General features: G+C 32.1%; 1 protein-coding gene across 3 annotated transcripts; it reads right to left on the bottom strand.

The window, feature by feature from the left end:
* Positions 1-946: 946 nt before the first annotated feature.
* On the bottom strand, positions 947-7,319 carry LOC103490651 (uncharacterized). 3 transcript variants are annotated; one of them, XR_537916.3, is made up of 7 exons: positions 7,129-7,319; positions 6,023-6,188; positions 5,482-5,558; positions 2,848-4,566; positions 2,597-2,765; positions 1,277-2,091; positions 947-1,191 (listed from the first exon to the last, which is right to left on the bottom strand). XR_537916.3 is itself a non-coding variant. In XM_051086359.1 (7 exons), the coding sequence occupies exons 3-7, from the start codon at positions 6,102-6,104 to the stop codon at positions 1,457-1,459; spliced, it is 2,682 nt and encodes an 893-aa protein (XP_050942316.1). In that variant the 5' UTR covers positions 6,105-6,188; positions 6,966-7,037; positions 7,129-7,319; the 3' UTR covers positions 1,038-1,456. The 3 variants fall into 3 exon arrangements, 2 of the variants coding, with proteins under 2 accessions (XP_050942316.1, XP_008448479.2); XM_051086359.1 differs by adding an exon at positions 6,966-7,037 and having other exon boundaries at positions 1,038-2,091; XM_008450257.3 differs by having other exon boundaries at positions 1,038-2,091.
* Between the last annotated feature and the right edge of the window lie 5,156 nt (positions 7,320-12,475).

Here is a 12,475-nt window from a genome sequence, read left to right as displayed (position 1 = left end):
TATCCTAATGGAAAGAGAAAGATTCTTTAACCTAAGTAAAGGATTTAACTCATTTTCTAAGAATCCAATCAGTTTCAAACCAAATGGAAAACAGATGTAACTCCAAAATCCTATATATAAAAAAACGGAGTCGTTTTGCCAAGCCAATGACAATTGACCAACAAGAGCGGAGTTCAAAACTATCAACAGTCCACCTCCTGCAATAATTCTATTTCAAGTTGGTTCGGTATAAATCCAGCTTCTTCCATGTCCATGGATATTTAGTTTTACATCACTTTCTCTCTCTCTGTATGTTAGGCTAAACTCTCCCTCTATTAGCTTAAGTTATGTATATACTAAAAGAAGATAGACTTCAATGTTTCAAAGCTTTCCTGCCGTATAAATCCTTCGTAATTTGAATTCAAACTTTCATGCAAAATTACTGTCACACACCGTTACGTTTCAGATCTTAATTTCCATTAAAATTCTGATGTATGTATACTCTTTGTGAAACCGAAGAGTAATATGACAAAGTTTTAAAAGTATTAAGGTGTTGTTATAAGTAAATAAAGGTTATGAAGTTTAAACTCTTTCAGCTCTTGGCTTTCACATTTAGAGTAAGAGTATGCTCTACCTAACCCATGGTGAAACATCATACATAGATAGACCCACAATTTGCTATATGGGGAATCGGTAAAGTTCCACTTCCTTTTAATTGGGGTGGCTCTCTTTTAATAGTAAGGTTGACCATTCATTTGGCTAGTTATTAGGTTGACCATTTTTTTGGGCTGCCTTGGAGAATTTATGGCGTAGGTTGGCTGAGTAAGCTGAAGCATTTTTATCGAATAATGTCTAACCATTAATTCTTTTTACCTAGTTATTAAAATAAGTAAATAAATAAATAATAATAATCCTTTTACCTGGTTCGCACAAAGCATTCGGTTTCTAACAAGCCAAAGCATGTCAATGTCACAGAATTGCAATATTTAAACTTTATAAACATGGCCTTCATAAAACGTAACTGATAATCAAACAAAACAATCTCATAGTAGGGGGCAGAAGGAATAAATACACGGCATAAACTTCAATTATTTGTACGAGTTATACCTTTTGTCGTAGCAACCGAACATTGGAACTTGCGGCAGCTGATTGTTTAAGTTTTCTGACGCTGGATATTACAAATTATGGCAAAGGGCAAGAGTCGGGCACAAACTGCAGAGAGAAATATCATGTTAACTTTCCTTTACAAGTTATGATAATTGACATCGGAAAAGAGTCATCTACATCTGAATAACACCTTCACTTGAAGCCAATCTGCATTAACAAATCATATGTACGTAAAAAGAAACTCAAAAAAAGGTATATTTCGGGTGAATATCAAGCGTGGTATCCTCAATATATTTGATTTCCATGCAATTTCTGTCCACTCCAAGTGGTAGCATAAGGTCAGTGTCCTGAGAATTAAAACTCTGCGGCATCATTTTAGCAAATCCTTCACAATTTCTTCAACCAAATCCTTCATGATCAGAGCTTCAACCTCCCTCCCTGTCGTGTTAACCTCATCATCCACTAATGAGGACCATGGTGTTGAATTTAAATCTCGAGCCATAACCCCATCAAGCAAGTAATAAGATCTATCAGTTGAAGGGTGTATAAATTTGCGGATGACGTCCCATACAGGATCCAATAGTTTTTTTCCGAACAATGGCCGTGGTAGCATAGAGGAGTTAATAACTTTTCTTTTAAATTTGGACAATGTTAAACATGGTGCAAGTACGATTGGAAGTGCTTCGTTCAAAAGATCAAATAACATTTTGTGATCTACACTATTTTCACTCTGCTCCTTCCCAATGATTTCATTTTTGGTCTCCGATTTTCTATATGCTTCTTCCACTTCCTCAAAGATTGCATCACTGATAGGCTTTGTAGCTGCGTTATTTCGTGTAAAGTTGTTATCTGTTGATCCATCATACATACCAGAAACAATAAGAAGATCTCGTATGTAAGCTTCTGCTGGATCTTCAAGTTTTGTGATTTCGGACTCAACAGGCTGCTGTTCCACTTTGTCCTCAATATCATCCGAATCAAGTTGATTCAGCTGTCTTCGAAGTTCTGCGGCATAAAAAGTGTAAACAAATATTTGAACAAAGAGTTAAAATCTGAGAATTTTTATTACAAGTTTAAAAGATGTGTTAGCAGCTTATACAAAGGTAAGGTGACCCATAACCTATACAGCCCGTCAACCCACTAATATAGCTAAAGCAGTCGACTAATATTAACTAAAAGAATATTAGTTACACAAAAAATGGTAATACGTGTACTAAGTTTTCTTTTAAAATCTGTAAATAACCCAAGATACTAAGCAGAAGCAGACAACTTCTGAAGGGGAAGTACTTGAAGAGAACAGATTTAAGATGTAAGAAAACAAAAATGGCAATAGAGGATCGCTGTATCCAAATGGATGATATAATTTGATAACACTAGAAGAAACAGTATATCAATGTATAAGAATCCCGGGAGATATAAAGTCTTAAAAGAAACAAATCCAGGAAAATATACTTTCTACTACGGCATTGAGTAGTGTCAATTGTTCGTGCGTAAAAGTAATTCTTTGTACCTTTCAAGTTAGAGCTTATCTCCCTAAAGACCTGGGAAACACAGTTCTCTTCTCTAGGAGTTACATCTGAAGTTGATATTGGACTCTGATGGTCAGATAACTTCCAGAACTCTTCTTGGACACTGCTGCACACAGAAGCAGGACTCGGAGGCACCTCAGTGAAATTCTCCTGGGATAATGAAGAAAAATAATTAGTGAATATAAAAGTGTGGAACCAGAGTTGAAATAGTTGAGAAATTATACGGTTATACCCTTTCGTGGCGCTCTCCAGAGTTCATTACAACGGTTGGTCCACTCAAGATGTCTTTGGAAGAGTATAGATTGGCACTATGTAATCCGCTAATCGATTGCGTCTTTCTGCCAAACAGCTTCCCTCTAAGAGTGAAATTATATCTGAAATTGGAAACCTTTTCTTTAAAATTAAACCTCTCTTTCTTCTGCTTTTTGCTACTCATGGCCACATGATCACCTGCTTCATGTTTTCTCTGAATGTGGACACCAGTTAAAATGTGCCGGTCCTCCAGAAGAAGCTTCCCGAATGACGTTCCTGACACTGGAGCTGATAATGACCTGGTGAGATTCCTAGGAGATAGTTCTTTGGGAAGAACCTCATTTTGGTTCGCCTCATGCCTGAAAGATCTAGTTTGTATTTCTTCAGCATCTCTGAGTACTTCCCAATAATCTGTATGTTTTCCATTTGTCAAAGTAGTTTCTACTTGGTTCATAACTCTCTCATGATCACATACAGATGACCTAGAGCTGCCACTATCAAGGTCTGGATCTTTGCTTCGAACATTTCTCAGTCTCTCTGACAACAATCTTCTGGTGTCTTTGTTTACGAATTCTGGGGAATCTAACCCAATAAATTGAACTTCACTGTTGTATGATCTTGTGGATTCTGAACGGAGTAAATTTATTCCAATGTCTCTTGTGACACTATCTCTAACCTGTGTGGCTATGTTCTGAGCTATTTGTCTTCTGTGAGAAGGCCTCTCACTATATGGCGTTTCTATTCCACTTCCACGAACTGTATAACCCTTTTTAAAAGTTTTCCCTTGCAATTCGCATCTCAGCCGCTCCTTGACCTCATCAAGAAAATCTTCAATACTCACTCTTTCTCCTAAGTTCCCTGAGGAATTTTTCCAGTGCTCTTCATGGACGCACATCTTATCAGGACCAGGCTTCAGAATGACAATCTTTGTTGGGCCATGCGATTTGTCTTTCTGATCATAGCTAATCAGGCAAGGGTGTTCAAAATCTGCATCCATTGATTTGCTTCTCAAAGAAAAGGTTCCCCTCTGCTCAGCTGGGAATGTTTCCCTCTTAACGCAATCATCTAGACCAATACTTCTATATGATTTCATCTCCACTGTTGAACCTTTGGGTTCCGCTGAGACCTTCTGGCTTGATGTTCTCCTTGTGTTTGCATTTATTGTTATCTTCTCCTTGGCAAGGCCTTCCTGTTTAAGTGACCGTCTATTGATGCTACTAACTTCAATAACCCTTGAGCACTCCCTAAACCTTGCAGCTTGCCATGCTTCAAATTCTTTTTTGAACTTTTGTAATTCCTCCTCCTGAGGATGTTCCCGACGGTGTGATTTTCCCATCTTCTGATCACTGCTCCAGTCATCACGATCAGCATCCTTGTCATTATCATGATAAGATGAGTGCAGGTCCATTTGCTTTGAATGATTTGATTTGGAGGATGCAAGAAAATGCAAGCCCCTGCCATTGCTTTCTTTATTTGAAGTCTTGACTCCCTTGCTATTATGCCTCTTGTCACTTAGCTCAACTACATCTTTAGCATCTAAGGGCAACATATCCATCCCCATGAGTCGAGCAACAATGCTTGGTCCATTATGTTTGACATTTGTGCGCGTGGATATTTCCCTATCGATTAATTTCTTCATTGAAGCCTCATTTTTTAAATAGTCCTTGTCAGAAAACACTTCATCGATTTGATAGGAGTACTGAAAATTTAGCAATGATCACATAGAAATGTCGATTAGAGAGATAGCAATGGAAACAAATTAGAAAAGCGTACTGATGAAAAAGGTATATTGGTATTGGGGAATAAGGTCTAGAAAAGAATTTGAGAAAATTAGAGGATGGACACTTGAAAAGGTCATTTTAAGAAATAGAATGTTGATATGAAAATGCGAAAGTGAAAGTATTTGCAGAAAATACTTCAATTAGGACGTAGGCTAGCAAGAAGATACACCTCAAAATATTTCGTTTGTGTTCTTAATGTAGTAACTAACCGGAGGGCCAAGGTTGACTTTGCCCTTTTCTTCAAATAATTTTTGTTACATAGGCTGTTGAGCATCGAGACAAGTGTATCTGAACTGTCAAAGCTGCAGGTCAAATAGTTTTGGGACTTTTGGTAATGGTTAATGAGCTTGTTAATAGAGTATACCCTGTAGGTGTTAATACCATTTGACTCAATTTCTTGGTTGCAGGCCTCCTATTGGTACATAACAGATGATAGGTTAATCCAATATCCAACTTGGTTGCCAACAGAAATTTATGAAACACGAAGATTTTTTCTTTCAGATCTCATATCCTAACCATTATGTAGCAAAACTTAAGGCTGGAAAAAGATCTTACGGATTCTAATTTTCAGAAAGATTCTCCAAAGGAAGTTGACAAATAGAATATGAAACAGAACAAATTTGCCAGACAGATCTAGGATTGACATCTAGAACTTAGATGGCCCTATTATTTGGTCAGCTCGATTCAGCATGGTGTAGGGGAGAAAACTTCAAGTAAATTCGAGTAGCAGTGTAGTGCTCTAAAAAGTAACAAAATCATAACAAGATAATATGACATGAATGATGAATGAATAGCTGTTCAGTTGGTATGCAGCAAACAAATGGTAGATTTACCGGTATTTCTTCTACAGCACAATAGTTTTGGGAACTCTCCATCTGTAGTTCCAGGCTATTACGAGGGGTTTCCAGTCCTGCAGCAAAATGTAAATTCTATTTAGACAAAACTATCAAAGTAACTAATTTGCCCTTGGATTAATTTCTGCTCTAATCAACATCCTAAGGTCTTCATGAGCTTGTAAAAAGTTTGAACATTCATAGCACCAGAATTTCCAAGAAACTTGTGAACTATAAATTTAGAAAAATCTGGTTTGAGAGAAAAAAAAAAAAAAAAGCTTCCGTATGGAAACCAATATCCTAAAGTAAGCTTGGTTTTCCAAGAACAATTTTCTAGTCACTATTGCTCAACTAACTCTCTAGGTGCTACCTTTGCAAAAATATATAAATAAAATACTCTCTAGGTGCTACAGGCTCCTCTAATATTTTGAAAATATTTTAAAATCTCAACTTAATGTCAGTTACATTTTAAAGGAAAATGGCTCTTTGGCCAGAACTATTAGAACATGCTAAGAGCATAAATAACATAGATCAATCATACCACCACGACGTCTCTTTTGATTAAAAATTTTCTTGGCCATGCTTCTGTGATTAAAGTCAAGAGGATATAATAAGCCTCCCATGCAGCTTGTATAACTACCATGGCGCCATCACTTTCTTGGTTCTTTCATATTCTGTATAAATCGATCTCAATGTTCTTGTTTTAACTTGAAAAGGCAAAAAAAAAAAAAAAAAAAAAAAAAAAAAAAAACGAGAGAGAGAGAAAAATATAAGTCCACAAAAATTTTAAACAACCAACATAAATAAATATAATCAAAACCACGGATTATATTATGCTAATTGCTAATTAGTACAGTCCTGCGCGGCAATTGTACCCTGGCTACAATACCTGTTTATAGAAATCATTAGTTTGAAATATTCTTCCAAGAAACAACAATCGGTTATAAGAATTCGAGCCATATCCTGGATAAATTAATATCTTGTATGCATTTGGAGCTACAGAATTAGCAGGACACTCTAAATAGAAAATTCAAATAATGAAAATTGCTTTTCCGAAATCAGCGAGTGGAGAAATTCAATGGCTCAATTATGTAGGAAAACATCAGGAGAAATCACAACAAGCACAACTTTTCCAGAACTCGGAGAAAGACCAGAGCAAGATCCATAGAAGGAAGAACAAGTCAGATGTCATATTTTTTTTTAAAGGCTTCAAGGAAATTGGTGGCACAAACTACAGAGCAAAGCAAACAAGAAGTTAATCAAAAGAGGACTCATGAATCACTTAATTTTATCAAAACCATCCACCTAAAACATAACTTGAGAATCAACGATTTCACACAACCACAGAAAGACAAAAAAAAAAAAAAAAGCTCTCCAGAGTGGTGAAACTTGAATATATCATGACCTGAACAATTCAAGTCCGCGATCAGAACACAAAATTGTTTCTCAAAACAGAAAACAAAACGCAGTCTCAGAATCAACACCTGCTTGGTTAAACAATTAGCTCAAATGAAATCCTCGGAAGTAATCAAACAGAAGATCAAGAACAAAGCTAACTGCACAGCATTGCATAGGAAAGTTTACAGAAAGAGAAATTCAGAGAATAGAAAACAGAGAAATTAGAAAGCAGTGGAATGGAGATCGCACCACGTAGAGAGAAGAGAGGAGGAAATGGGGACGGAAGTTGAACGGAAAAAGGGCGCCGGCGGGGAGTGAGGAAGTGCAGTTAAAAGAAAGGAGGGTGTTTAGTGGAAAAATTAAGGAAGGAAAGAAGAAATTAGAAATGGCGTCGTTCGTTGGATGCAATCATGAATAGGAATGTGTCGACGCAAAAAGTAGGAATTGAAAGCCATCAAATTTCTCGTAATAATTAAATAATAATAAGAATAAAATGATTATCAAATTCCCTAAAAAGAAAATTATTTTCATTTTTCATTTTAAATAAAATAAAAGGAAACGGCAACCATGAAAATTGTTATTATTAGTAGTAGTAATGATGAAGGGTAAAGTACGTGGCACATTATGCCTTTCCATTACCTGGTCCCATTCTCTCCTCAATTTTAATTTTACTCATAAAATCAAATTCTATTTTAGTATTTCGGTTAAAACATTGTATGCTACAAACATTTGGCATATGTATTCTCAACAATATAAATTGACATGTCATTATGTATATTTGTATTTTTAGTTATATTTATTTAAGTTTTGGTTTCAATTTTAGAAATAACCTAAATATTCTTTTTCTAATGCATTTAAAAACTTAAACTATAATGGAAAAAAATAGCATATTTGTTTCTTAAGATCAATAATAGGGTGAAATTGAGATTGTAGATTAAGTTAGAGGACATATGGTAATGATTAAAACTCACATGGTCGGTCTTTCAATCAAGGAATTTGTATATACAATTTTTTTTATGTCAATTACATGCACAAGATAATGTTAAAAACTGTCTTGAAAATTATATAAATGGATGTTTTTTTTTTTTTTTTTTTTTTTTGCTTCAATTAAGTATGTTAGAGAGTTTTACAAAGAAATAATTAAAAAGCTATAATTTTAAACGCAAAATTGAGAATTTGATATTTAGTTTAGAGACACTTTTTAACTTTTTACTTTTAGCATGCATTAAACCATAAACTATTAGATTGGTTGAAGAAGTAGTGACTATATATCATCAAGTCCCTCATGACATATAGATTTAAAATTTGAAAAAAATAATTTATCTTTTAGAGGAAAAAGAAATTTAATTATTAGGTTTAGGGTTATAAATATATTAAAGAAAGAAAAAGAATGGGGGAATGACATAGTAAGAATAAGGGAAAAGAACAAAAAAAAGAGGAAAAAGAGGAAGAGGGGGGGGGGGGGGGGGGGAGAGGAATACAGTTGGTTTGAGAGGATGACACAACGTGAAATGATTTGTTGGAGCACGTAACCAACAGCTCACACGCTTTTACGCACGACAATCCCATTTCCATTTGGCGCCTTTTCCTTAAACCCCCCCATCTCCACGCCCCATTCTCAGCGCGTCAACTTCCTTCTTTTGTCCCACGGAATGTTAATAATATTTCTAAAATATCTTCTTCTTCTTCTTCTTCTTCTTCTTTTTATTTTTTATTTTTTATTTTTTTATTTTTTTAAAATAAAATACAACTTTTACCAAATATTACTAAATAACAAATAAAAATACTATATTATATTATCGTAGAAAACTGCAACTTACTGTTTTCTCCTTTAGTCCTTTCTCAGTTGCTTCCATTCATTCTCAAATATTATTTATTTATTTATTGTTTTTTTTTATATATATAAAATTATTATGTCATTGCATTGCCAGCTCTTCGTTTCTGGCTTTCATTTTTTCCCTTTCCAAAATTGTAACTCGTAAGCAATGGGGAGCATCAGTCGAAAAATTATTACATAAATTAAGTTCATGAGAACCTAGAAATAAAGCTTTGGGTAACTGTAGTGTAGTGACTATATATATATATATATATATATATATATATATAACAAATAGGTCACAGGTAACTGTAATAATCTTTGGGCCAAAAGTAGGGAAGAGGGTGGAAATACTTGCACTTCTAACAATGAAGATTATTACAATGATTTTGCATGTGACAAATATTGATACGTACATGAATTAGGGTTTACAAATAAATTATTGTTTACTTAGTTATATTCAGATTTATCCTAATTAAATAATTATTCTTTACGATATCTTTTCTTTTGCCTTAGTTAATGAAATTAATAGCAATTTTAGGTTATATGTTGGTTAGGTTTTCAATATTTTAGCATTGGGGTTGATCATAGATTTTTATTGTTTGAGATTTTGTGTATGGATATTTTTTTTAATGTATTTTGTGTGATTGTATTTAATTAACCAATTTTCATTGGTCAAAATAAGATAGAGAGAACTTATCATTTAAAAAATTGAATAACAATTGATTTAGTAACTTACAAAGTAGCAAATTGATTGAGTCATTGTTGGAAAGAAAAAAAAAAAAAAGAATACAAAAACTCATTTTCTTCGTCTTTTTTTTCACAAAGAAAGTGAAAAATATTGATTTCATTCGCTTTATTATAATCAATAAAATTAAAATATTAAAGTTCAATATTACATAAATAATTAATGAGTAAAAAAGAGTTCGATATGATTAAGAGTGAAGGTTTACTTTTCAGAGAATTTAATCGCAACAAAAAAATTACGAATAAAGAAAAAGGTTATGTAGGCGGTTCTAAACCAACGTCCCTACATATCAATACATTGAATAAAATATAAACATAAGCATCAAACACAATAGATAAAAGAAGATGATTAAATCAAGGTAAATTGATCGGAAGAGGAAATAAAAAGAATGGATATAGAAGAGGGGGGTGGGTTTAGGTTTAGGTTGTAAAGGAGAGGGTGTATATGTGTATGTTTTAATGATATGATGGGAAGAGGACCACATGTTTTGTTGTCAATTGTCATGTGGGACTTCAAAATAAGAAGGAGAGAAATTAAGAGTTATGATGACACCCAAAGCCAGCATACACACACACATATATATATTTTTGCATTTTGAGGTTATATATATTGGGGACCAATGTTTTATATAACATTATATTAGTTATGTTATGACTTTTTTGAAATTGTGATTTATTTCGTTTCTCTAACTAATATCCCCATGTGCTCCCTCCCCCTTTATGTACCTCAAATTTCCCATCATACTTTTCAACACAAACCTTTTTCTTTCCTTTCCTTTCCCTTTCTCTCCCCCTCCCCTCTTTCTCTTTCTCATTCTGTTTTCGTACTCTAGATTTAGATTTAGATTTAGATAGAAAGATCTTTATATGTTGTTGGCAACATTAATAGGTAAAAAGAGATAAGTAAAGGTAATATCATTTAGTTAATAGTTGTTTACAATCAATTAGATTAGAATAATTAATGTAAACATAATATCTACCTAACTTTAAATTTTAAAATCTACTTTGACATCAAGAATTTAATTCTTACGTTTAAGGAAATCAATTAGAATACCTTATTCATTATGTTTTCATATCTTAAAATAGCTGCTCTTTTTTATAAAGAAAATAACAACCCAAGAAATATTCCTCCATATAAACAAATTAAGAATAAAAGAAATTACATGGTTATTTGTTAAACGAATAAAAGTAGTAATGTACATGAAAGACAGGAAAGGTTTTAATAGGTAATAATATAAGGATTGAAAATTTAAAATGTTTTACACTTTTACTATTTTCAAGATATGACACTTTTTAGTGTATGTAGCATATCAAACGTATATCAACAGTGACAAGTATGTATCGTGCATGTCAATTGTATTCATACTCTTTTTACATTTTATTGGTTGGACTTACTTATGTTTTCTTTTTCCATTTTTGCAAAAGTAATAAATTTAAATTATAAAACTTATTTTGTCAAATCTGCGAAAAGAAACTCATACCTTAGTTTAAATTCATTCAGGAATGTATTAGGGCTAAAAAAGTTTGCTTTTATACTAAATAAACGGTAATAATATTTGAGATTCTTTAAACTTATTTTTCAAAACTTTTATTTCTTTTCTAAAATTAAGACTACATTTTCAAGAAAAAATAAAAAATAAAAAATAAAAAATAAAAAATAAAATCTAGTTATTAGTTTAGCCCGGCCCAACCCAACAATTGTGTAAGTTATTGGGCCTAAGAATAATAATAATAATAAGCCCAACTTTCTATAGCTTCCTAAGGTTCAATCCATTTGCAGCAGTTTGATTCCATCGAGTTCTCCAATATCCAAACTTAAAGCAAATTCAAGGACTAAATTTACAATTTAACATATTTTTAAATTCTAGTTTTTCTAAAAAAAAAAAAAAAGAATTAACAAACGTTTCTAAAATAAAGTACATTATTTTCATTGATAAAATTGAGATCTTGACACTTATGTTGTTATCAATATTTAAATCTAAAATTTGAATACATATTAACTATATGATTTTGGTAGACAACAAATTTGATTTTATAACTACTATATCATTTAACATTTGAATACATCAAATGACCGATAATACTGAAAAAAAAAATTAAAGTCTTGCTCCCAAGTTAAAGTTCAAAAACGATTAAACGTATTTATAAATTTATTGACTACATAAATACAAAATAAAAATTGAAGATTGATTTGTAATTTAAACTACGATAAAATATCAATTTTGTCAAGTTGAATTTCAAACTTTATACTCTACTTTGTCAAATTTAGTTCATCTAATTTTAATAAATCTTATAATTTTCCTCTTTTTTTTTTTTTTTACTCAAATTGGTTAAATAGTTACTTCTAATTTTCATACATTTTCAAACTTTATGGTAAAAATACTAATATATAACAAAAAAAATTTATTTAAATAAACATTAAATTAGCAATCGAGAATAGGTTTACAAGGATCAAAATTAAAAAATTAAAAATAAAATGATTAACAGTGAACAAACTTTAAAACAATATTTTAAACTTTTAATCTATCATCAATGATTTAATAAATACTAAAAAAGACTTGTCATCCCTACCAAATATGTCTAAGATATATCCAAAAGTAATTGGGAGCAGTTAATGACACAAATAACTATTCCACATTCGCTACATTTATTTATTTATTTGTTATTATTTGAGAACACACATTAATTATTACATTTAAATCCCAAACAGTAGGACATTTTTGGTAGTCCAATTCACCCACTTTAAAGCATTAAAGCAAATAAAGCAAATGTTTAAAGGGAGAGATATGATATTCCAACAAAAATTAAAGATATGAAATAGCATTTCCATTTTCAATAATTCCAAATCTTTTTCACCTTCCAATCACTCCTTATTCTTTCCTTGTAGTTTGTACTAAAAAAAAAAACAAAAAATACCTATTTTTGCTTTCACTCATCCCTAACTCTCGTTTTAATTTGGCTTTTTAGTTATAAATCTAATTCTTTTCATATATCTCTAATTTTAATCAACTTATAATTATTGTAGTTTATTAA

This window comes from Cucumis melo, chromosome 6 (genome assembly GCF_025177605.1).
Source record: "Cucumis melo cultivar AY chromosome 6, USDA_Cmelo_AY_1.0, whole genome shotgun sequence".
Taxonomy (NCBI): domain Eukaryota; kingdom Viridiplantae; phylum Streptophyta; class Magnoliopsida; order Cucurbitales; family Cucurbitaceae; genus Cucumis; species Cucumis melo.
Note: the sequence above shows the minus strand (reverse complement) of the source record. Positions and strands in the feature narration are given on the sequence as shown.

What these genes read in the sequence shown, in the direction of transcription:
- LOC103490651 (XM_051086359.1), bottom strand. Translation starts at nt 6,104, where the DNA reads ATGGGAGGCTTATTATATCCTCTTGACTTTAATCACAGAAGCATGGCC. An exon ending in TCAAAAGAGACGTCGTGGTG is followed by an intron (nt 5,559 to 6,022) that starts GTATGATTGATC and finishes ATTTTGCTGCAG; the next exon opens with GACTGGAAACCCCTCGTAAT. An exon ending in GATAAGCTCTAACTTGAAAG is followed by an intron (nt 2,092 to 2,596) that starts GTACAAAGAATT and finishes TTTATGCCGCAG; the next exon opens with AACTTCGAAGACAGCTGAAT.